General features: G+C 45.6%; 1 protein-coding gene across 8 annotated transcripts in view; it reads left to right on the top strand.

Annotated features, from left to right (window-relative positions):
- Positions 1 to 1,405: 1,405 nt before the first annotated feature.
- Positions 1,406 to 26,140, top strand: part of LTBP1 (latent transforming growth factor beta binding protein 1) — a 383,440-nt gene continuing 358,705 nt past the window's right edge. For 4 of the 8 annotated variants that reach the window (XM_046660948.1, XM_046660942.1, XM_046660944.1 and 1 more), the window contains exons 1-2: positions 1,407 to 2,382; positions 3,351 to 3,421. In XM_046660948.1, the coding sequence (XP_046516904.1) occupies positions 1,901 to 2,382; positions 3,351 to 3,421 (553 nt within the window). In that variant the 5' untranslated portion in view covers positions 1,407 to 1,900. Of the gene's footprint in view, positions 2,383 to 3,350; positions 3,422 to 26,140 lie in introns of all 8 variants that reach the window. The other 4 variants (XM_046660947.1, XM_046660945.1, XM_046660941.1 and 1 more) reach the window with 2 other exon arrangements.

Below are 26,140 nucleotides of genomic sequence, written 5' to 3'. Positions count from 1 at the left end.
GCTGTGTGCTTCCTACAGAACCCAGGGCTGGGAGGCAGTTTCTTGACCCACTCTCCTTCCTCAATCTTCTAAGCTGGTTCCCTTTAGCCTGGCTCAGAGACTGACCTCAAATGACCCCACCCATCCAGTCCTCAGGGACCCCAGATGTTCTTAGAGCCACAGACTGTCGGGCTGGAAGGGACTTTTAATCCAACTTCTCTGCGTTATGGGGGAAGTTGAGGTTCAGAGAGGAGAGATGAACTGCCTGTGCTCTTTCAGCTAATTAGCGGCAGTATTAGGACTGACTGAAGTCTCTCCCTCCAGCCCAATGCTGGTTATCCTCCACAGCGGCTCTCAGATGCATTCTCACATGAAACTGGTGCTCAGGCAGATGGACTGAGGCCCTCTCCTCCTAAGTCAGATATTAGAGGTCTTTCTCTAATGTACAGAAAGAATAGATTAATGGATTGTTTTCTCAACTTTAAATTATTTTCCATCAATTCTTCTTAAACCATTGTCACTTCCTACCAATTGTCTACTAGCCAATGCAGGCAGACAACAAAAGGATAAGCCACAAATAAATATGAACCACACCAACCAAAGCCTTGGAAACAGACTACTATTCTTAAACAGCTTTTTTAAAAAAAGATTGCTACCACCTTGGGTTTTCAATTGCATTCATACAATAACATCGTGCATTCTGCTGGAGACAGTGTTTTTAATTCAAATGCTGGAAGTAAATATGTCATTATTTTATGATTTTCGCCCTATGACCCCCCAGGCACTCTGTCCTCTGGAACATTCTGCATCTCCCTTGATGTGATTTTGGATCACCTCCAGTGAGTGGTCCTTTCCCTTCAGTAGGGGTCTAGGGAAGTGATCTTTTTTTTTTCCATACTAAACCGGCTTGGGGTCGTCATGGATCCTAAACTGTACTATTCCTGTCGTAAAGGCCTTTTCACCAAAGAGCAGGGCTGCCTGTTGAGGTTTTACCGTCTACGCGGGCGCCCCCTGCTGCCCGCCCTGCGCTCTCGCACATGCCAAGCGAGGAGTCGAGTCGGGTACCAGAAGCTGCAGACTGAGAAGCGGTCAAGTGGAGTTTACAATCCAGAGAGAACCATCCAAACGCTTTCTGACGGACACCTCGGCGCACCCCTAGCAGTCCTTTCTGGGGCCCGATCTGGTATTTTAATCCAATGTCTGCAGCAAGCATCCGAGCAAACGCGGATAAGGAAATGCCTGGAAATGCCTTCCAAACAATATCAAACGAAAGCTGCGGGGCTTCTGGAAGGAAAGGACCGTTTAGAAGTGACTTTGACGAGTCCTTTGTCCTTTCCCAGGACACGGGGCTGGGGAGCGGGGACCTCTGCCTCGCCGACCCACAGTCACGATCCATGTGGATGTGGAGGGTGGCGGCACGTTCTCGGGCTCATCTCACGCTTTCCCCAATTAGGATTTACTGCCTGACGTCACGTCTGCTGCAGATTGGCTGTTCAGATCTGACACTCGGTTCCACGGCGAGAGAAACTTTTTAAAGACTTTGCAGCCGGGGCTGCCTCTGAGCGTCCCGCGCGCTCACACCCGCCTCGCCCACTCTCGCCGGGTCCCGGGCGCGGCGCCCCCCGCACCCGCGGCTCGGCCAGCAGACCCTCACCTTGCGCAGCCCGCTCCCCTCGCCCCTCCCCGCCCGGGCCCCGCGCTCCCCACCCCCACGCCCGCCCCCTCCTCCCGCCGCTTTCGGCTGGGGTCTGGGGCCGCTCAGCCGCCCGCAGAACTTCCTCTCCTGCAACCGAGTTTTCCTCCTCCCCGCCTTTCCCGGGCTCTCGCCCGTTCTCGGGGGAGCCCGAGCGCGCGCGGGCGGCCGCACCGGGCGAGCCGCACGGCCGGGGGCGGGGGCCGGTCGCGCCGGCTCGGGCCCGCGATGGCGGGGGCCTGGCTCAGGTGGGGGCTCCTGCTCTGGGCAGGGCTGCTCGCGTCGTCGGCGCACGGCCGGGTGCGGAGGATCACGTACGTGGTGCGCCCGGGCCCCGGCCTGGCGGCGGGCGCCTTGCCGCTGGGCGGGCCCCCGCGCCCGCGGACCTTCAACGTCGCGCTCAACGCCAGGTACAGCCGCAGCTCGGCGGGCGCCGGGGCCCCCAGCCGCGCCTCCCCGGGGGCGCCCTCGGAGCGGACGCGGCGCACGAGCCAGCCCGGCGGCGGGGCCCTGCAGGGGCTCCGGCCGCCACCACCACTCCCGGAGCCGGCGCGTCCCGGGGGCCCCGGCGGGCAGCTCCACCCCAAGCCCGGCGGTCACCCGGCGATCGCCAAACAAGGCAGGCAAGTCGTGCGCTCTAAAGTGCCGCAGGACACCCAGAGCGGCGGGGGCTCGAGGCTGCAGGTTCACCAGAAGCAGCAGCTGCAGGGGTAAGCCCACACCCTCCCTCCTCGCGCGCGCCGCCCGCGCCGGGACCGCGGGGTCAGGGCCCCGCGGAGCTCCGCTGTGGCCGCGGGCTCCGCGCGCGGTGGGTCGGCTGTCTCCCCGCCCTGGAGCGCGGCGGGAAGAGCCGAGCGCGGGCGAGCCGCGCAACTTTTCCCTGGTATAAACTCCGAGCGCATTGTTACTGAGCTGCTAGTAAACACAAAAGGCATTTCTGCCTGGGGCGTAACCTCCTGAGCGCGAACCCGGCTACTCCTAGAAGATGGGCGTAAACATGAAGTCACTCACCCGACTCCCTCAGCATCAATTAAACTTTTCTTTGCAACTCAGTTTTAATTTTTTTCTAGCTAATGAAAAAAACGTTTTGGGAAGGGCTGGCTGTAAAGACCCAGCTCCCGTGCTGTGCCCTAGAACTTTTCAGCATCCTGGAAATTATGGCCTCGGGCTTCCCTGCACCTGTGGGGTCTGCTTTCCTGGGGCGGGGTGTCTTAGCGGTGACAGAATCTTCGGTTGGAAAGTTTCTATTATTGGGCGCTCTCTGTCCCCTCTCCCCATTAATCGCATGTTGGGAGTGTGGGGGGAAACTTGTTTTGCTTGTTTGGTTTTTTTCTTCAGGGGTGGTTCCAGGCATTGTGATCTCACCCCTGTGTGGACTCTTTCTAAAACTCAGATGCAGTTTAAAATGTGGGCGCAGATAATACACAAAATACATTTGGTTCTACTTTGGGGGTTAAGAAAATGATTTATTTGGACCTTGTTCTCCCCTCCTGTACAGTTTTGGTTCATGCAGGCTTTTTGGTTCTCTCACCCTTCCCTGGTACATGGTCCCTATCCTTCTACCTAGGCAGCTTTGGATATGGCATCCTGGCTACCCATTGTGGGAACCCTCCCGAAGCTTGGGTTCTCTGGAAGAGAATGTTGCTGCTCCTGGACTCAGGGTCTTGCTTTGTTTCAGGGTCAATGTCTGTGGAGGGCAGTGCTGCCACGGCTGGAGTAAAGCCCCTGGCTCCCAGAGGTGCACCAAACGTAAGTTTTGTGTTCACAGTGGCCCTGCAAAGTGGGGCTGTCCACATGAGGGGGATCCCACAGGGGTCACTTGAAGAGGCTCATGTTGCCCTGGAGAAGCTGACGTGTGCAATGCAGTCCACCCCATGATCTGCAGCCTTCATTACACCCAGGAAGGGCTGGGCCAGGGTAATGATAGTATCAATACCAGCAGCAATTCCTCGTACAGAACCGTGCATCCAAGATTCCTCTGCACTCAACCCAGGTATTAATCACTCTGTCACACCTGTGAATCAGGAGCTGGGAAAAAAATTCCCATTGGAGGATGTGCTATCGGGCAGAACTGATACAGTTAATTTAACCGTGGATATCAACAAATGAAAACATTCTCTAAGATGAAAGTAGAAGGTTCTAATCTGGAATAAAATTTGAGTAGTTTTTAGAGCCTTTTGAAGACAGCAGCTAGAATCCTCCATCGTTGAGGGCTGACCGTTTCCCAGGAGGCGACCACTCTACCAAGTGGGGTTCCCTGCAGTGCTTCTCCAGTTAGTACACGTGCTTAGCAGTATTTTTGAGAAGTGGATTAATGACGCATCTAGATTTGAGAATGTCAGACAATATTTCCCCTATGCATTGTGGAATTAAGGATTAAGTTAAAATGTATTTTGAGACCCCTTTTGACAAGTTGATTCTGTCTGGTGCTAAATGGAAATAAAATTTACTTCCATTCAGAAAAGGTTAAGTATTCTTAGGTATTCTCTGCATAGAGCTCGAGCCATAACCATGTGGATTGGAATCATCCAGAATTTCAGCTGCTTAGTAGTGTTCAGCATAGTAAAATTTAGCAATTTGTCTGGTGTATGTTTGGATTTTAAAATACTGGTGAATGAATTAAAGAAAGTTTCTAGTCCAGTCATTTTGGTGAACTTGCTTGTTGAAAAATGTCTTCAATCCTTGAAAGACATAGGATAGTGGCTTTAATTTTGTAAAAAGGAGTGTCCAGATGGGTTATGATTTGGCTGTGATCAAGGAGTAATGGCAGACATGCACTCACTATCAGCCTCCTGATTATTGAACTCAAACCACTAGATCAGAAATGCTCAGGGTGGTAGGCATTTCAGATTAAGTCATAATTTTTCACTTTTTAGATTACGCTTGACAGTAGTGCACCAGCATTTTCTTGAGTTTACAATTGCTCAGGTCAAATTACACAGCCTCTTCTCCCTTCAGTAACTCCTGCTCAGAACCTGATACGATATGATTTTGCTGTAACGTGGAGACAACCCATCCATGACAGCACCATTGCAGTGGGATATTGCTGTGTAAAGATTAAAAATACAGGGCAGGGTTTTATAAATGATGGGTGGGTGCTCCTTGACACTTGTTAGAATGTCCGAAGACTTTAAGAAATTTACTTGGCAAGTGATGCAGTTGAGTGCCTCTCTGAAAAGAGAGTAGTCCCCCCTTCTCAGGTTGTCTGAGGATTTGGGGATCCAGAGATGTTCTAGAAGATCCCAAGATGCTGTGGAAGGAGAGCATCCAGATCTTGGGGAATTGCCTCATGGCTTCCTGCTTCTGCAGGTGAGGGAGGCAAGGGCATGTGTGTGTCTAGGTTTTGCTGGGTTTGCCTTCTCATGACCCAGAAAGAGAGAGGCTGCGGAAGGCTACCAGTCAGAAGAGTTAGGGTTGAACAGTCGCTGGGTTCCAGAGGAAGTTGCTACATTGATTTAGTCTCCCAGTACCTACAACAAATGTGTCTGGCATTTGGTTTGAGTCATCCTTCCAGCTCTTAGAAGATAGCCCTTGGACAGCACTGGGATCTGAGAAAAAACTTTCCTTTTCAATGGTTTTCAGCATTCCGAAGATTAGCCTTCCTATACTGCCCAGTCTGACAAATTAATTTGCGCCCAAAAGCTAGAAACTTAAATCACAGGTCCTTTTAGGAATAATTGTGTTTTTAAAAGTGATGCTGGGATAGGTCAGTGCTCATTCCAAACTAAAGTGTCTACTAGATGGATATGTTTCAATGGTGGACTTTTTCGTGTGTGTGTCTGGGAGAGCCAGAGAGATGAAGGAGCCTTCTGCCTTCAGACAGGACAACTGGGGTTATCACTGATGGCATGAAACTTGTATCGATGGCTGAGCAGTGTGACACCAGGAAAGACCTCGGCCTTGGGTTCAGAAGACCTGAGTTCAAATCCTGAAGCCATCGCCATCTATGCAACCTTGAAGAATTCACTTGACCTCTGTGATGATATATTTTCCCTTCTAGAAATGGCTATGCTAAAACCTTGTCTACTTAGTAGGATTGTTGAAGGTATTGAGGTGAGGGAGAATGGGTGTAACAGCCTTGATGAGAGCAGAAAGATTCTTAGAGTTCATTATTGGATCAAGCCAAGTAAATCCTGTCTCATTTATCTCTTACTTGGTTTCCTTCTTTCCCTGTGTCTGTTTCCGGAACTAGCCGTTGTCGTTGTCTTTTTAAATAACGTAGCTGTGGATCCCTTTTTATATTATAGCTTTAAAGTAGTTTAGGCTTGGAGGGAGGGAGAAATGGAGAGATGTTGGTCAAGGGGTACAAAGTTTCAGTTACGCAAGATGATAAGTGCTGGAGATCTAATGCTCAGCAGTGTGACTGTAGTTAACAGTACTGTGTTGTGTATTTGGAATTTGCTAAGAGGGTAGAACTTAAAGTGGTGTCACCACACACACACACACACACACACACACACACACACACACAAATGTTAACTATGTGAGGAGATGGATATGTCAATTAGCTTGATTGTGGCAGTTATTTGACAACATATATGCATATCAAAACTTCAAGTCAAGTACCTTAAATATATGTAGTAGATGGCATTGACAATTTTTATTTGTCAATTATACTTCAATAAAGATAAAAAAAAAAAAGCGATAAATGAAAAAGCCAATCGCTCCCATCCTGTCCTGGGTTTGATTACCAAGAAGAAAGAAAGAAAGTGGTTGGGTTGTTCTGTACCCCTGAATGATTTATTTTAAAAGAACTTTAAAAGAGACTAAATATTAGATTATTTGTGTGTCTCTAGTTCTCTTTGTGTAAAAGCTTGCTGTTTAGAGGGAAAATACTCCCCTAAAGTATTCGTAAATTGAATGGAAAAAATCCTGACACCAATTTTTGTGACTGCAACTACAGTAAATCGTAGTGAAATTTAGATTGCAAAAGAAATTGATTTGTGGTCTATTTCCTCTCTTACTTCCTTATTATGCTGAGATTGAGCAATTGTGCTTGGATATGGTTTATTACACTTAAGAACACAAAACTCAATGACCTATCAACATGAAGTTCCCCCTTCAGATAGTAGTCCTCATAAAATGTGTATGCACATTTAAATGTATCATCCAGGATGCCTCCTAATTGTCATTATATTTTCAGGATAGTTGAAAGGCTTTAGCTGAAGAATTTCATTTATATAGGTCATGTCCAATTGCTGCAAAAAATATTTCTGCATAAGAGATTGGATGTGTTTGTTGTTCAGTTTGCTTAATGCAGTGAAAAAAATAATGTGCCCCTTCGAGCCAGACTGGATTGTTTTTAGTTGATTGAAACTTAATTTAAATGGGCCACAGGCAGATACTTTTGAAGACTGAAGATTTCGTGAACCTTAAATTGCAAATCAGAAAGATGTGAAACAAGCAGGCAGCAGACCCACACAGGGGCGGAAAATGAATGTATGCATCCACGAAACTGGTCCTGGGGGCTCTAGCCGCCCAGTTGCTATGTGGAGCTGCCCGATTGCATGTTAATGCTGTGTTTCTAGGCACCCTGTGTGTGTGGATCTCTAGAAGTTGAAATTATAGCACAGGATATGTCATTTTAGTTATTAATATGGAGTGACTGCTGACAGTCATATCTGTTTTGGGCAAAAGAGATGGTACCACATTTGTTCTCTTTCAAAGAGTTAACATTTATAGGAGGGCTTTGTAGCTTAGAAACTTTGTCTTCCAAGTGGGGCATTAAACCCCCAATGTGTAGCGTTTTTGCTTCTCCCCATTTTTGCATTCTTTCCTTCTGTCCAAAGTGAACCCACCCCCTATTGGTCCTTCCAATCTTTTTGTCCCCCTTTCAGGGTAATGCAGGCCAGAGGGAGAGAGTGCCAGTGGGCTCGGCTTGAAAGAGGAGGCTGCACTTGGGAGCAGACAACACAAAAGAGTAAAGACGAGATGAGGGTGAGGCTGGTTTGGCAGGGTGAGGTGGACGGAAGAGGAAAAATGGCAGATCTGAATCCAAAGCGGGTGCCTGGCACATGGCATCCCCTCCCTATGTGCGTGGATGGTTCTTTCATTTATTTAACGGATATCTGTTTAGCTTTTACCGCGTGCCAGGTTCTATGAATAGAGGAGAAATGCAGCCAGCTGTAGGGAGTATAGGGTCTGTTTTTACTCACTTAACTCATGGCACATCAAATGACTTGTTCTCTCCTTAGCAAGAAACAGAAAATCGATATTCCATTGCTTTTCCATTGGCATTCAGCCCACGCTACTTTGGAAAAAGAAACCAAAGCTAGAAATTTTCCTTAATTATGTACGGAGGAGTCAGAGTTATGTATACCCTTGGCGCTCATAGATGCTGCAGTAGATGGCATTGTCCAGGAGTGTGTAATGTGGCTAGAGTTCCAGGTGACTGAGAGGGCTTTCAGGCCATGGCTCGGCGTTGTGCGAGCCAAGCTTGGGAGTCGGGCCCAGAATGATTACACATTTTTCGTATGCCTGCTATGACCATTGACAGCTGCTTTGCCAATAGATCTGCAGTGAGGTTTACCATGGCAGCTGCTGGGAGGGCCGCCCGGCCCCAGGGCTGGAAGCAGGGGTGGGAGGGTCGGCTGGAAAATCTTGTCATGCGGCACAGACATCCCAGCGAAGGGAGAGGGACCCAGAGGTCAAGTTCAGCCTGGGTCAAATATGTGTTCACAGCACTAGTTAAAACAAACATTTAGGGACCATAAATTCTGTGTTGGGATAGTACTTAAACCTTCATTGTGAAGCCCTCCTCCAGCCCATGGGCTGGCCTGAACACACTGCCTGCCCCTGCCTGGCCTGCGTTATTGAAGTGTTTCTCTACCCGGTAACCCCTGGCCCTTAGGAAGCCTGACTTGTTGAAAGGACCTTTGGCAACCACAGGAGTTTGCTGTTTCTGACCCTGTTATTTGTTGTCTTGGATATTCCAAACATGCTCAAACATGTTTGGGAGCTCGAATTGAATTTTCCTAAAATGCAGATTTTGCTTCCAAGTGCTTTGTAGCAGTGAACAGAGTGAGTTGGAGTGCTAGGGCTGTATCACCACTGTTTTAATGGTGACCAAGATCAGAGCATACACTGAGGAGCTGCTGGTGGGGTGAGGGTAACTTGTGCAGGGCCTTTGAGCCAACGGGAAGCATCTTCTTGAGCTTCACACCCTGTCGGGGCAGGAGAGGAAGGTGTGATTTGTTACCCCCTTTGCAGATAGGGGGCAGTGCTCAGACCCCACCCCAGAGCTTGGGGCCCTTGGTTCCTTGTTCTTCCTCCCACCCTAGGCTATTCTCACTTGAGCTCTTGGTCTTCACTCTCCTGACAGCTCTGATCTTGATTGGCTTTCACTGGCTAAGTGCCCTCTGTGATTTCCAAGCTGTGGTAGTTTGATAGGGCTGCCATAACAAAGTACCACAGTCTCGGTGGCTTAGAACAACAGAAATTTATTGTCTCAGAGTTCTGGAGGCTAGAAGTCCACAATCAAGATGTCGACAGGGTGGGCTCCTTCTGTGGGCCCTGAGGGAAGGATGTGTTCCAGGCCTCTCTCCTTGGCTTTTAGAAGGCCATCTTCTCCCTGTGTCTCTTCACGTCATCTTTCCTCTCTGTGTGTCTATCTTGGTGTCCAAATTTCTCCTTTTTAGGAGGACGCCAGTTATAATGAATTAGGGCCCACCCTAATGACCTCATTTTAATACTGGATTACCTCTATAAAGACCCTATCTCCAAATGAGGTCCAAATGAGGTCACATACTAAGGTGCTGGGGGTCAGGGCTCCAAAATATTTTTTTGTGGGGAAGGGAGATATAATTCAACTCACAACACAAGCCCATAGGTGCTGTGCACGTGGGCTTGAGAAGTGGGCCACTCAGAGCTGGGTCACCCCTAGGGCACTTGGGGTTCCCTAGCAACAGCCCAAGGATGGGTGGGCCAAGGCTCAGTTGCGACCCTCCCATAGAGTCTGTGATCTGTGACTGTGGGTCTAGTGTGGCTTCTTCCCTTACGTAAGAGCTTTGGCTGCTCCAGGGAGTAGGAGAGAGAAGGAATTGGCCACTGGTGATTTTGATGACTCTGGCCATTTTCACTTGGTCTGTTTTAAGAGATTCTAGATTTGTGGTTCTTTTTTTTTTTTTTTCCTGAGGAAGATTCTCTCTGAGGTAACATCAGTGCCAGTCTTCCTCTGTTTTGTATGTGGGTTGCTGCCACAGCATGGACACTGACAGACGAGTGGTATAGGCCTGTACTCAAGAACTGAACCCAGGCTGCTGAAGTGGAGCATACCACACTCACCGCTTGGCCGGCCCCTAAATTGATGGTTCTTAAACATGAACGTGCATCTGATCACTGCAGGAGTTTGTTGAACTGCTTTATGGAGTCAGAGTCTCTGGGGTTTTTAACAAGCACCCTGGGAGATGCTGATGAAGGTGGCCCACATTTTGAGAAAAAGTGATCCAGAAGGCACCCTCTCCTGGGCAATACTTAGTACCTTTTGTGTGGGAATTTAAAGGCCAAGCCCAACACTTAACTATTTAGAAACTTCTCAAGTTGGGAGCCCCCTAAATATCGGTTTAGCTCAATGTTGAATAGTATTTACAAAGATTTCTGCATGTAGGTTTTTTTTAATCCAGCTTTTCTTTAGTTAGTTGAATGTTTGATAAATATATATTTATAAGAGTTGGAAATTTGCAAAATTGTTAATGATACATAGGTGGTTAAATTGGTTTTTAGAAAGGTTTAAACACTTTGGAACACATTGAGTGTTTTTTCTGTTAAGTGGTCTATTTTTAATTATGTATTTTGAATACACAAAAATATAGAACATGAATATCCAACAGCTACCCATCAGGGTCATGTTTTTAAAAACTCCCTGATGTGGTAATTACGCACAGATTTATAGATAAGGGAGCAACTATGGTCTTATCTTGCTCTAAATGTGAGTTTTACTAATGATATTTCCTGTCTTGTTAGTGGAGAGAAAATAGTACATAATTTGTTGGTGTGACACAAATTGGTTGTTTTGGAACAACCAATGGAACAACTTATGGAAAAGTACATCAGAGCTGTATTTATTTGTATATGCTCGTGTGCACCTATTAATTTGCTGTGCTAATAATTAAGGATTGAACAGTTCATGTAGGCACAGTCCATTGGATATCAAGAATCTGTGCATACAGTGTCATTTAGACTCAAGACACTGTGGTTACAAGAATGAAATGCTGCTTATTACTACCACCCCCCTAACCCCCCAGGGGGTAGTTTTGATTGTCCTGAACTGGAGGCAGTGTATCTCAGTGGTTAGAAGTTCAGATTTTTGGAGTCAGAATATAGGGCTCCTGTCTTGATGTTCATACTTCCTCACCACGTGACCTGGGACTACGAGACCTGGGGCAAGGCTAAGTTACCCCATTCACAGTGCAGGTATACTGATGTCGGTGCCGTCATTCAGAGGTTGTGCGGGGACAGCATGAGGTAATACAGATGTGAAGAGTGCTTGGAGAGCAGGACTCCTGCCCAACAGTATCGGAGCTCTCAGGGACGCCCATTCTGCTTCGGCCCGCCCCCTCCTGGGCATCCCAGCCTTTCACTCACCCCTCTTCATGTTTCTCAGCTCCCCTGGTGAAATCATGGCTCCCTCTCCCCCTCTCCCGGAGCACTCTGATTTCACTCTTACTTCTTTCTGGGTATGGCTGGACCAGGTGGCAGAGACTTCTGTCTCCCCATCAGTGTGGAGCTCCCAGGGAGCAGGATTTTCTTTGTGTCGTTTTAAGTACCCAGGCTCTGTTCCTTGCCATAGTACGAATGCTCACTAAATTGAATAGAATTAAATTGAAGTGGCATCTCTGGCATTGCTGTGTTGTAAATACTGTCCTCTGAATCCTATGTAAAGAATTCTTTTTTTCTTTGTTTACTCTCATCTTTTGGCAGTAATTTCCATTTGGTTTTCTTTCCCCTGTTTTCTCTGTGTGCTTACCCTTGCCCAGCAGACACTGCTTATTATGACAGCTTTTCAAGGGCACACCACCTTATTCTGTTTCCTCCTGCTTTCTCTCTGAAGGCTGCCCTGGCATGGCCCAAACTTTAGGACGACTTTTCCTTTCTCCCTGCCAATTTTGGAATCTTTCTGCTCAACATCATCTGATAGAGATTTGGGACTAAATAAAATGAATGTTGTATGATTTTCCCTGTAATTTTAGATCCCCAAGTACTGCTCTTGGCCAACTACACTATTCCCTGTGGCTGTTCCACTCCACTACATTTGAGTAATATTGTTGGCACAGACGTAAGTAAACAGTTTGCGAAATGTCGTGTTTTGTAAATTGAGAGATCGATGTGCTGGTTTTTGAATGCATGTTCTTGGTTCTGCTGAACTAGGGGAAAGATGAGTTTGGTGGATGGAGAGGAAGACGAATTGGAAGAGGTGTTGCTATCTGAAGCTGATGTGGTCAGCTTACTGTTCTGACGGGATCAGTTATTCAGAGGTGAGAGGGAAATGGCTGTAGGGGAACCTTCAGAGGTATTTTGGTAATGAATGAAGGGAGAATCTTCACAGAGGAGATAGGATGTAACCAGTAAAAAAGCCACTGGAGGAAAATATGATAATAAAATAAGGAAAATATAATAATAAGGATCTTTTGTCTTTGTAGACTTAAAAATGTTTATATTTCTTATAGGATTACCAAATAATTCCAAATTCACTTTCAATCCTGCAGGAACTTCATTCTGTTATTGTTAGTATAAGTTAAAAGTAGAATCTCCATCCTTTCACCCGTATGTATTTCATTTTAATACCGTATCACGTGGATAGTTACCAGTTAGGATCTTCAAAGTATGTCTCACTGTAAAAGCTATTTAAATCGGCCTAGACATACCAGCTCACCTTGATGAATCATTTCTACATTGATTCAAGAGTTGGGGAACTTCTGCCTCTGCCATTAGCTGTGAAGGTTCAAGCAGATCAATTAATTAACTCCTCTGAGTGGTTAAGATGCGTGCTCCGTTTCAGTGACCCAGGGTTTTGCCCGTTCGGATCCTGGGCATGGTCATGGCACCGCTCGTCAGGCCATGCTCAGGCGGCATCCCACACAGCACAACCAGAGGACCTACAACTAGAATATACAACTGTGTACTGGGGGGCTTTGAGGAGAAGAAGAAGAAGAAGAAAAAAAAAATGTACTTCCTATGGATGAATTGTATGGCATGTAAATTACTGTTTGATAAAGCTGTTTAAAAAAAAATTAACTCCTCTGAGACTTTTTAAAACCCGAGTGAGATGAATGGAGAGAGTACATTCATTACCCAACCTAATTCAAGTCATTTTGCGAATATCAGGCGTACAGATCCTCTTCTGTCTTAACACTTTTCACATGGTATCACCGTCGTGTGTGTGTGTTTGGCTTCTCAGCTTGAATATGAGCTCTGTGAGGGTAGGCATCACACCATAGCCATCTTTTTATCCTCAGTATCCGGTAAGCACGTCGACTTTTATGGAATGAATGAATGAATGATTTAATGAATGAATGAACAGATGGATTCATGTGTTGCTCTTTCACTGAGCCCCTGTGTACTAGGGTACTGGCACATGGAAGGTGTTAGGTACCATAAAATAAAACAGAGTGGTAGGCTACAGACTGATGAGGGCTGGGCGGGGGGGTGGTCAGGGAAGGTCTCTATAAGGAAGTGACTGTGAGACCTGTGGGATGTGAAAGAGTCTGCAGGAAGAGCCATTAGGCCAAGAGAGCAGCTATGGCAGTAGGCCCTGGGCTGGGAATAGGCCTGGCCCAGTACAGGGACCCAGAGGTGAGTATTATTGGGTTGTCAAGGAGGACTGGAGTAATAGGTGGTAAGGGAGACAGGGCTGGATCCCCAGTCAGGTATTGTAGGCTGTGTAAGGCCGTCAATAAGATAATAAAGGGGACTTATAAATGCAAGTGGATTTTACTATTAAGGAATAAAACACAATACGGGATTTGGTATTTTTCAGCACTTCTTTGAAGGCATGGAAAAAGGATGTCTTAAGTTGAAAATTCCTTCAGTCACCTTTATTGATTTTTATTGGTGAGAAAAACTGCGTATAGAACAGTGAAGTACCCAAGGCCACACACAAATTGCTGTCATAGCCTGACTGCTTCCACTGCACCCAGATCGCCAGACCAGCCCCGTGCTGGTTGGACACCCCCCCCCCCCCCCGCCCCCGCCAAGCTCCGGCAGAAAGGGGACACTTTCACCAGAGCCACGAGGTGGAGACTTAGGATGAAAGCGTGGGGGTCGAAAAAGGAAAATCTCTGGGCCCTGCTGTTAAAAGGCAGATTAGTGGGGATCCTCACATGGTACTCAATACAAAATGTTAAATCCTTTAAAAACTAAAGATAAAATCCCAATCTGGTGATCATAGAAAATTCAGAGAGCAGTAAGGATGTGTTAAAGTGAGAGTATAAAACTTTTGGAATACATTTGAATGCAGTTCTGTGGTTTCATTCAACCCCCGTCCCCCATCTGCATCTGATTTACAGATTGTGGGGTGGGCCCAAGGTGGGTGCCAAGGCAGCCTCTGCTGGGTGTCTTGGGCAAGTCACTCACCATCTCTGGGCAGTTTTGTTCCTGTTTGTAAATGGGGTTACTAGCACCTGTTGGCTACACCTCCCATTTAGTAGTAAAGATCAGATAAAATGAGGTTCATGAAAATACTTCACTAAAGAGCTGTATAAACATAAAGTGATATTATTAATAAAGTTTTCCTGGCTGTTTTGTGAAAGTTTTTTCTATAAAGTGTTGTTAGATTTCTTGTCTTGAAAAATAGAATGCTTAATGCATTTCAGTGGGCTTTTAATGATGACAGATCTGTGTCACAAGTCTTTCTATTGCTCATCCTGTTTACTGATGGTTTATAGTCTATGGTGGTACCTCCTGGAAGTTGGCTTGAAAATAAGGAAAAATACCCCACTTTAATCCCCCATCACCCCACTGTGATTTGCTTTATTCTCCCAAAAGTAGAGTGCAGGCAAAGATAGGAATCCTTTTGAGCGAGCTCCATTTCTTATTGTGATAGTGAAAATGTTATGTTTAGTCCAAAATGCCTTAGTAATTGGAGGTGGAATAATATAGACAGTAAGTAAATTAAAGGCAAGGACCCTGTTTTTTGTCTTACTTTTTATCCATTAGGAAGTTGGCCTACACAGCAGCTCTGTGTATATATTAGACCCTCAGTAAGGTTTCTTGGTTAATAAGCATCACAAGTTGCATTTGTTTCTGAGGGAAAGACTAGCTGAAATTCATTTAAATCAATGGATGTCGAGATTACGTTTACGTTATTAAGCAACTCCTTTTGTTATGAGAGAATGTATATTACAGCAAAGTTCCCTGTGTAACAGTTTTTAATGCTCAGTTTGGAGGGTTAGCGGCTTTTTCTCTTTGCCCCATTTTGTCCTATAATATAGACTGCTTGAATGACACTTCACAGACCTCGTGGTTCTCAAAGTGTGCTCCCAGGACTAGGGGCATCAGCGTCACCTGGGAACTTGTTAGCAATGCAAGTTCTTGGGCCCCACCCTACATGTGCTGACTCCGAAACTGGGCACGGGGCCCAGCACTCCGTTTCAGCAAGCCCTCTAGGCGATGCTGAGACAGCTATAGTTTGAGAACCGCTGCTCTAGCTGAACCACCCCCTCCTCCTTTTCCACATCCTTCCCTTCCCCCTTTATCACGTTTAAAGGGAGGAGGAGCACAGGGAAATTGGCTCCTTTGGGCTTCAGGCCTTGGGGACCAGAGCCTAATGTTTCTTCCCCCTTCCCAACGGAGTGGAACAGCTCCCCAGTCTCAGATGGGAACGTTGGAATCTGAGCAGGTGCAGCTGCGTGCGTTACTACACATATTATTCCCCACGCTCGCTGAGGAGACCCCAGAGAAACCATTTTGCCATCCAGTGAATGTGAGTTTTGGATCTTTGGTCCTTCCTACTCCTCTTTTGTTCCTTAATGAGGAAGATCTTAAATCACACTTCTTCATATTCCACACAGCTGCTTTTATCAAGGAGTGGTATTTGGCACCCCCCTGCTTCACAACCCGCTGTGGGATGCGTAACAAAAGCAGGTTGTGGGGCCCCACCAGCACCGACCAAATTGGAACCCCCAGGGGTGACTGGATGACCCTCGATTTTGCAAGTACCCTGCTGACTGATGCACACCGAAGCTTGAGGACCCTGGGTTTAAAGTGGGTCTACTGGAATAAAAGATGACAAAAGCAAGGAGTGACTAGAAAGGTATGACAATATTAATGAAAATAACGGGAGCGAATGTGACATTTTATTTTGGAGGCAGGTGCCATAACTTGTTTCCAAAATAGTTTAAAAGTGAAACAAAGAGTAAGCTCTTGTCCAGAACATGCCCTCAGCGTTGGCAGGACGAAGCTTTCTTGTGTGCAGTTGAAGTATTTCAGACGGAGGGGGACGAGGCAGCGCTGCTCGGCCATTCCTTGGGGTCCTGCTGACACAATCCTAGAAGTCGTGGAGGAATGCATCAGATGTTTGGAAACAGGCCAGTTAAGAAATTCAGCAATGACACACACTTTTATTAGCTGTGTATTTGGGAAAGGGATTGCCAATTGTAAGACTAGGAGTCTGTATAGAAAGAGCTGAGGCAGGAGTTGGTTTGCTTGTCCAGTAAAATTGGGACCATCTTCTCCATTACGTATCTTTTTTTCTTTCTGCAAAATAAACGAACACAGAGACACTTTACCTGACTATTGAAGAACAATTAGGTCTTTTGAAAGTGTTTCTTTTCCAAGTAGAAAGATTTTGGTGGGGGGAGGGGGAGGAAGCTTACTTAAATCATCATTTATTGTGGTAATATTTGTACCTACTTAAAAGTACATATTTTATCTTTTCTTCCCGATTGTACCATCTAACTATTTCCAGATATCTGTATGATGCTTTTCATAAAGCATCTGAATGTTTTAATATGTAGACAAGGCCATAATCCTAGAAAATGGTGCCCAAATTTTGAAAAGACCCAAATTTGAGGAATTGCTTAAAAGTATGGATTTTAAAAAGAACAACTTTACTTCTTACTCCTTCAGCCTCAGGATGGGTAAAGACTTTTTTCTTTTCTTTTTAAACAACTGATAACATTTTTACAGCTGACTTACCTCTCTCTATATGTCCTTAGAGGTGTATTATATTTGCCTCCACCTTTCATTTCAATTCACTGTTTTTATGAAGTGCCTTCTGTAGAGAAGGCACTGTGCTGTGGGCTAAGAAGACGGTTAAGACCCTGCTCTGTGGAGCTGACAGTCCAGTGGAAAGGCCAAGATGACCATTGACGCTAGGAATGTGGCAGACACACCCTAAGGTGACCTCCCCAGGGTCACACCCTTGTTTAAGTCCCTCCCCCTGAATGTGGGCAGAACCTATGACTTGTTTCTAGTCAATAGAATATGGCAAAGATGATGGGATGTCATTTCCTTGATTATGTTATGTTAGAGATGACTCCATCTTAGATACTGGAGGGAGAGACTTCCTTCTGGCTTGGAAAAAGTAAGCTGCCCTGTGGTGCTTGTGGCTTGCCTACAGAGAGGGCTACGTGGCAGGAAACTGCAGGCGGTCTCTAGCTGGTGGCTGGTATGAAGCTGGGGCCCTCAGTCCTACAGCCACAAGGAAGTGAATTCTGCCAACAACCTGAATGATCTTGGAAGTAGATTCTTCTCCACTTGATCCTCAGATGAGACTAGCCTGGCTGACACCTTGATTGCAGCCTTCTCAGACCCTGGAGCAGAGGACCTAGTTAACCTGTGCCCAGACTCCTGACTCATGGAAACTGTGAGATAATAAACATGTCTTGTTCTAAGCCATTGGAATGGTGATAATTTTTTAGGTACCAATAGAAAACTAACACAAGGAGGAATGTGTAGATGCCAGAAGAGCGGCTCAGACCCAAGACGTATTCATCCATCTAACAAGCACCTGATGAACCATTCTATGTGTCAGCCACTTTCCTAGCACTGGAAATACAAAATGAATAAAATGTATCTTCAAGTAGCTCCTGATCTGGAGTAGTGGGGTTTGAGGTAGGGGCGTTGCTCTCCCTTGGGGAAATATTAGAGTAGCAATTGTTTGAAGTGGGTTTGAGAATAGAGAGAATGTGGATTTGGGGAGTCTGTTTGGTGGGAAAGCCCGTCATTAAGGTAATAATGGATGGTGCTGACTTTATAGTTTGGCTGGAAAAAATGTTCTCCAGTTATAGTTTGGAGGGTTTGGATTTGCTTTAACCACAAGTCTTTACTGAAGGGGAAGAATACCGTTGCAGTAGAATAATAAGGCACAGTCATGGATTAATGTGGTAAGCTCTATTGCCAAAGTGGACAATGTTAAATTTTATTTTAAGAACAATAAAATTACAAATCATAAGGTCTCTGAAGCATCCTCTTATGATAATCCTTCCCTTTTAGTCAATATCCCTAAATTGGGTCATTGGATCATAAAGCTAGATTGTCAAAACAGTCCTGAATAATTTTCTTCTAAGATATTTGTTTTATGGTGTTTTTTCCTATGAGGGAGATTTGGGGGTAATGAAGATAACACCTTACATTTATTATGTTTTTGGCTTTTAGTTGAGGGCACTCAAGGGGGGGTCCACTAAGGACCCTTTCCAAGGATGCTGTTTGCAGAAAGTACCTACCATGTTACAGGTGGTGTCAGTGACAGGGTGGCCCCACACATAGCTCTGAGTTCCTAAATATGTCAGTCCAGAGGGGACCAGTGTGTCTCTTCTGTCATACGTACCTGGACAAGCAGGAAACTGCTGCTGCTTCAGGGCTAGTGATCATCTCATTCTACTGCTGACTTACAAGTAGTTTTGGTCCAGTCTCCTTCTTTTGGATCTGAATACGTTTTGGGTTCTCCTTTCATCTCTCCTGCCCTTTCTCATCACTCAGCTTGGTAGTAAAAAACATGGCTTTGGAGGGCTGCTCTGATCGTGTGATCTTTTGGAACCTCCGATGCTTTTTCAAAACAGAACAGTTTCTCTGGCATGTTTTAGCCCAGCTGCACTTGGAGCAGGGGCTTGACCATGGGCCTGGGAGCCAGGATTCGAGAACAGAAAGGATCTTCTGGGGTCATATTGTCATGTTTGCTCAATCTTGCATTTAAAGAGTAGGGGAGTCAAAGGCTAAGGGCAGAGAAGTGACTTCCTCAGCCTCTGTGGACTCTGATTGCCTTCTCTCTACAAAAACGGTTTTAAAAAATTCTGCGTATTGTTCCCTAGAGTGTGATAATAACATGTAAGACACATTTTAAACTTACCTGGAAGAAAAGTGGTAGGTAAACATTAACTATAATTCATCATGTATTTTGGATAAGATGTTTCACTTTAATTTTGTTAAACTAGCATTGATGTAAGTGTTAGTATTAAAAGCATAGAAAGGCAAAACTGTTTTCAGCTGGAACTCTGGAGTACCTCTGACTTTTGTACAAATGGTATCCCCAAAGGATCTTCATAAGCTGGTGGTTTGGGATGAGGGTCTTCTGTTTCCAGGTAACACGGGGCTGCCCACTGAGGCCTGATGTGCTGGGCCCTGTGCTGACATCTCCGCATGGATTCCTTCAGGTGATCCCCACAGCAAACCCATGATTAGCTGCCATTTTTAACCTCCACTTTGTAGATGAGAAAGCTGAGGTTTGGCAGGGTTACGTTCTTACAGCATATTTCAGATCCAGCTCCTCTTCATCTCTGCATCCACAGCCTCATAAATGGGCCAGGGATGGTGCTTGGCCTAGTTTAAAGCCGAACTACCAAGGCTAGAGATGGTTCCTTGGGAAAATGAGCTTCACATTCTTACTTGGGATTACAGGGTTGCATGTTCTTCCACTCTCATGGAATTGAGCAAGACTTCCCTCTGTTAACCACACGTGTATAGTTGCTCTCAGAAACATGAAGAGGATCTTTCTGTGGGAGCTGGCATTCTTGTTCGGGATTAAATGCCCTGGGAGGCCCCTCTTCTCCTCTAGGGCCCCAGTGGGGTGGCAGGGGTCCTGCAGGAGGGCCTGGAGGTGTTGAGGGGTGGGAATGGGGACACTCAGGGGTCGATGACGCCCTGTGTAACCCTCCAGGGACCCTTCTCAGTTTCTTCTGGAAACCTGAGGGAAGATCTTTCATATCTGGCTTTTCATTGGCTTCTTTTCCCCTTCCCACACCTTTAAGCTTCTCCGCCTGTCTGTTTCTGAAGGAAGGGCATAGCTAATTTGCAGCATTCTAAGGGTGTTCTTTGCTATTAATGTAGTTGCAAAAGGTTCCTTTTATCTCTGTGCGTAGTACCTGGTAGATACTTAATAAATATATATATATATTTTTGGTGAGGAAGCTTGGCCCTGAGCTAACATTTGTTGCTAATCTTTCCTCCCCTTTTTTTTTCTCCCCAAAGCTCCCCAGTACTTAGTTGTATATCCTACTTGTAGATTCTTCTAGTTCTTCTGTGTGGGACACCACATCAGCATGGTTTGATGAGCGGTGCTGGGTCTGTGCCCAGGAACCGAACCAGTGAACCCCTGGGCTGCCCGAAGCGGAATGCACGAACTTAACCACTCGGCCTCAGGGCCTGTCCCAGTAAATTTTTTTTAAAATGAATGAATGAGTAAACCTTTCTCATCTTTCTGACCCGTTGGGTCAATTAAATGAGTCTTATAAACATAGAAGATTGAATTAGATCCCTCTGTATTTTGGAGGGAACTCCAGACTCTCAGCAGCCGGGGCAGGGGATCAACCAGGGCTTTTAGGGTGATGTTGGTGAGGAAATGGATTGACTTGAGGATAACGCAGATGCAGCCAGGGCCGAGTGGAGTGGGTGTCTGTAGGGTGTCGTGGAAGAGGGGGTGGACTCTGAGGCTGTGTTAAGCAAGACCCGTTGGTTGTAAGTGAATGATACACATACAGGCTAAAGGAAAAGAGGCTGTTTATTGCTAGCTAACTGGAAGGCCTGAGGTTTATGCTGGCTTCAGGTGCTGCTGGATCTAGGGATTTGAATGGTCATTTCAGGACCAAATTGGCTACATCATTTGTAGGGCCCAGTGCAAAATGAAAATGTGGGAACCCTTGTGAAAAAAATTTACCTAGCAGTAGGTTAAGTGTTAGCTATTGTGAATTTCTAAGCAAGGATAACAATAACCAAGTCTAAGTCCTGCATTTTACCATTTTTGGAGCTGTTTTGTTGATCTGGTGCATATTGTGCCCACTGATATTCTGTGCATGTGCAATTGATTGAGTTCTCTGGCCGATTACTTCACAATCTCTTGTGTCTGCTGGGTGTTCGCATGATCTCTGAGCATTCTGCAGGACCCGAATAGTTCTAGAGCTCACATCTAATTTTCAAATTTAAACCTAGGATGAATATTTATATTATATCATATGGAGACAAAGTATAGGGTATGTAAAAAAAAATATTTTTAGTGTGATTTTAGTTTCAGTAACTTTTTTAATTGAGTTCTAGTGGAGTTCCATGTAAAAAAATTCACATAGAAACATATGGAGTGAGTTTCCCAAAGCTTAATGCTGTTGGGTTGGGGTCAAATTATTCTTTACTGTTTACTTCTGTTGTTTACGTGAAGACTGGCATCTGGGTCGTTAAGCACATTTTTGTGAGTTTGGATGCTTTTCCTATAGGTTTCTTGAATACCCTTTTAGATGACTTTTATAAACTGTTAAATAAATGAGGGTTGTGTGGGAGTGATCTTCAGATGACCTCGTCTGATTCACAGCACATGTTGCAAAGCAGCTTGTGGAGAAAAGTTATGTGTTTCATTAGTAATTTTTATGACTCAGTTTGGTGTTAGGATTCTACCTGTCTATGCAGCATTTTCATCAGGGCGGCAGACAGATTAAATTAACTAAGCTTTTGGGTGACACACAAAGAAAGTGCATGTAAGGGTTTTCCCTGAAGAAATTAGTCACCCCTTTAACTGTGTCAGGCTGCTGAGTGCCATCCTTTCTCGTGGGAAGCAGTGGACTTTGTCCATCTCTCACAGTGCACAGTTCATCTTGCACAGATAAGCAGTTTACTTCCAAAGATTGTAATAGTTACTACCCCTGGCTCAAGGTAGGATCACACAGTTAATAAAGATAGCTGTAGCAGATTTTTGAAAGTGTGATGACAAAATTTTGATTTGAGAAGAAGAAAGTGCTTATTGTCTTTTGCTTGAATTTATTACTCATTTTGCTTTTTATCTCATATCACAGAACTTGTTGCTAAAAGTTACAAAACAAAATGTGATCTCATATTAGATTATCTTTCTGTTTTAATATTTGCCAACAGAAATAGCTGCAACTACAGAGGATTTAAGCCAGTACATTTTTTAATGGACCTCAGGTGTCCAGAATTGCATTCATATACTTTTTGGTTCATTATGTACTATCATTATTACTTACAAAATTTTATGATTCTAGCGACGTGACTATTTTTTCTTGACTTATAGTGGTATAATTTAACTTTACACTAAAGTTTGCAAAATAATCACCACCTGAACTAACTGTTCAGCTAGCTTTTGGTAGGTTTGGAAAATGTTTTAAAAATCACACGTAGACTTTCATGATAAAAATAAGAGTTTGGGATCAGAGGATGAGCTCATTGGCTTCTTTGACTTTTTATCATTGCACAACTTCAGGGTTAAGTGACACACTGATGCTTGGCTAAGTGACATGGGGTAAGGTTTCAGGGAACTGTTTTCAGATGTTATAACATGACAGAACATGCTGGTCATATCCAGTGGGTGTCCTGACAATGTGAAGAGAGTGGCTAGAATCCTATTTGGGAATGATCTAGGAAGTCAGACATCTAATCCAGCTACCCCATCCCTCCTCCAGCCCAGGAATCCGCCAGGCACCTCTGCTACAGTACACTTAGCCTATACTTGAATCCTTCTAGAGACAAGAAGCTCACTCCTTCATAATCAACCCTTTTCTTTTACCGGCAATTTTGTGAAAATTAAATTGACTTTTTAGAGCTTAAATGTGCTTCCTTGTGACTTCCATTCATTTGCTAGTGTTAATAGTTTCTACTTGTAGATGACAAAAGGGTCCTCACGCTCATAGGGAATTCTTTAAAATATTGGTAGAGGTCGATGATTACATATTATGTCTGACTCTTGCATTTTCTCTGCATGTTTTTCTTTGATAGCATCTTACAGCCTCTGCTCAAGTCAGCAAGTATTTGTTGAGTATCAGTTATATGCGAGGTTGTGTCCTCAGGGCTAGGGTAGAAGATGTGGGGACACAAAGATGAGTTGGTTCCTGCCACCCAAGAGTATGCTGTGATGTGAAATGGATGGAAAAAGCACACAGATTGATATAAGAGGGAAACCAAGTGCCATGGGGCTTTAAGGGAGAGAAGTCAACATCAAACTCTGCTGAATTAAAAAAGTTCCAGAGCAGGATCCAGAGGGAGTTGAGAATAGGCGGGCAGGATGTTTTTGCAGGTTGAAACTGAGAGAAGGTCATTCTGGGCAGAGAGACTAGTGTAAACAAAAGCCTAGCAGTGGGAAGCATGCGTTTTATCCATAAGGTGGGGGTCTGATTGCTCAGCTTCTAGGATGCTTGTAGAGGAAGGGAAGGTGATAAGGATGAAGTGGTAGGCTAAGCAAGAGCTTGGAGAGGCTTGATTCTCTGCCTCACTTCTGCACCCAGCAGTACCATGATTCCATTGCAAGAGTACAGACCTGGGTCTGAATCCAGGTATTGTCATGTAGCCTCAGCGGCCTGATCTGAAAACGGAGATCTGTGCCCGTTCTCATGACTGCAGGACATGTAAGTGAAGAATCCAGCACCCTGCCTGGTGCACAGCAGAGGCTGGTAGATGACAGCTGTTATGATTCGTGAATTTGATAGGCTTAGAGAAGCAGGGGAGTGGCAGGAGCACATCCTGCAGTGGGGTACAGGGTGGTTTGTAGAGGAAAACCACAACAGGTAAGAAAGAAAGGTGTGAATGACAGTGGTGGCAGTGGGGAATGGAAAAGAAGGGGGCAGAGGCATAGATCGAGGAGGTGGTGGAATCAGCAGAACTGGAAGTAGAGTTAATGTTTTGGGCAGGAGGAAGAGGAGAGAGAGGTCACCTCAGATTTTGTGGGGTAAGGAGGGTAGACAAGAAGGGTGAGTTTGGTGTTGGGCATGGTGAGGTGGTGGTGCAGGCGGGCCCTCCAGGTAGAGAGAGATGCTGGGTCTGAGGACTGAGCTGTGGCGGTGGGAAAACTCAGCGAGGGGAGGGTCACTGTGTCCGTGGGGGTGTGCCGGGCACGCAGACAGGAGCGGGCGCCACGAATCCCAGATTGCATGCAGGGTGCAGTCCAGCCTTGGATGTACAAGAGGAGCCAGAACTCAAAAGGGGCTCATTTCAAAGCAAAGAAGGGAATGGATTCAAGAGACACGGTGAGAGGAAAATTGGCGGAGGCAGCTTGACAAATGATTCCTGGTGCCTTAGAGTTCTCGGGGAAAAAGACCAACACAATCGTCACCTTGTTTTTACACACACATACACACTCACTGACAGCTCACACTCATATATACAAGTTCAATCCAAACACCATCCATTATTTAGGCTGTTAGTTTCCTCAGAAAAACCCTTCAGGAAATCCTCTGCTCTCCCAGAGAATATGTCTATATTTAGAATGTTTTTAGAGAAAGCCTATTGTTAAATTTTAGTTTACCTGCTAATCACTAAGAAACTTGAAATTTAAGTTGCCTGTTGGCTGTACTGGGTGGGCAGTGGGAAGAATGCTGCCTTTTTGTTGTATTGAAGACTGTGAGGGGAAAACATGACTCAGTCCTTTGTGAGTGCTTCTTCCTGGTACTGTGGCCCCAGGGAACCCAAGAAGGGGGTGCTGGAAGGGACCACAAGGATCATCTGGCCTGGCCCCCTTATATAATAGATGAGGAAACCAAGGCCCACGGCATTGTGACTGGCCCAGGGTCATACCGCTCATTAGAGGTGGAGTCTGCAGCTTGATGCTTGGTGTTCCTGCTGCTTGAAGTAACCCGTTCATCCAGGCCAGGACCTCTGGGCCACAGTCACAATTGGATGGCCCAGGCAAAAGGGGTCTTCAGCCAAGGGGGTGTGTGTGGGGGAGGGGTGTGTGTTGTGCACACATGCACACGTGTATAAGTGGTTATTCAGGGACCATCCAGCTACAGAGCTGAGAGCTTGACTGTGGGAACACGCAGTGGATCAGCCCAAGTGATTATTGCAACTCCCTCATAATCATTTGAAGAACTTTCTAACAAGTGTCCCACAGAGGAAAGTGCTCCAACATGAGTCGTGAACTCCTTGTCATTGGAAGTCTTTAAGTAGAAGCTAAGTATCCCCCTGCTCAAGTTAACATTCACTGAGGACTGACTGTGCCCAGCACGGTTCGGTGTGTTTTCCAGGGATCATGTCTCATTTTATGCTTTTAATTCTTTATGAGATGGGTGTGATGATGATTCTGATTTTTATAGACAAGGAGACTGAGGTACCAAAGAGATTAGGTAACCTGCCCAAAGTGACACAGCCAGTGAGTAGTAGAAACAGGGTTATTTCCATCCATTTGACTCAGAGCCTGCAAGCTTATTCTGTGTTGTGGCGCTCAACCTTTGCTGCACATTAGACTCTCTTGGGAAGATTTAAAAAAATCCCAGTTCTCAGCCTACTTCCCAAACTAGTTGAGTCAGACTCTGGGAGTAGGACCTCACATGATTATTTTTTTAAAAGCCCCTCTGATGATTCCAACTTGGCAAGGTTGAGAACCACTAAGGGCGCCACGGCTGGTAGAATTATTGTAGGGCAGTGCTTCTCAAGCCAGTGTGCACAGGAATCTCCTGGAGGCCGTGTGAAAATGCAGATTCTGATCTAGAGGTCTGGGGTGGGCCTGAGATACTGCATTTCTTACCGGTGCCTGGGTGATCCTGGTCTGCTGGTCTTTGAGCTTCCTTTATTGGCTGAAGGCTAATTATCAGTGTCCCTTCCAGCTCTAAGATGTCATGGGTCTCCTGTCAGGACTGTCATGTATTTGTGATTTTACTGAGTGTCAACCCTCTGCTGAGTATGTTACATATATTATCTCTTCTCCTCCCAACAGCCTCCAAAGGAGGTAGCGTTTTCCCCATTTTAGAGATGAGGAAATTGAGGCCTACTGAGCTTAGCCAGAGTCCACCTGAGCCTTCTGAATCTAACACCTGTGTGATGAACCACCATGCTCTGTTGCTTTCCCTTATGCTTGTATTGTTCCTGAGAAAAGCTTCTGTGGCGTTGTCTTCTTTTCTAACCCTGTAAGTTAGGTTTGGAACCCTAGAGAAAAGGCTCCCAGGAAACCCAGTAGTCCTCTGAAACTTTTCTAGTTCCGAATGGCCTTCTTCTCTTTCTTCTGTTGGACCTGGTAGTGGTTTGTGAGAGAGTATCTTCGGTGTGTGGTGGTGGCACTTTATGAAGTGCATTTAGGATGTTCAGACTCTGCTTCCAGTCAAGTGTGCT

This window comes from Equus quagga, chromosome 5, assembly GCF_021613505.1.
Source record: "Equus quagga isolate Etosha38 chromosome 5, UCLA_HA_Equagga_1.0, whole genome shotgun sequence".
Taxonomy (NCBI): domain Eukaryota; kingdom Metazoa; phylum Chordata; class Mammalia; order Perissodactyla; family Equidae; genus Equus; species Equus quagga.
Note: the sequence above shows the minus strand (reverse complement) of the source record. Positions and strands in the feature narration are given on the sequence as shown.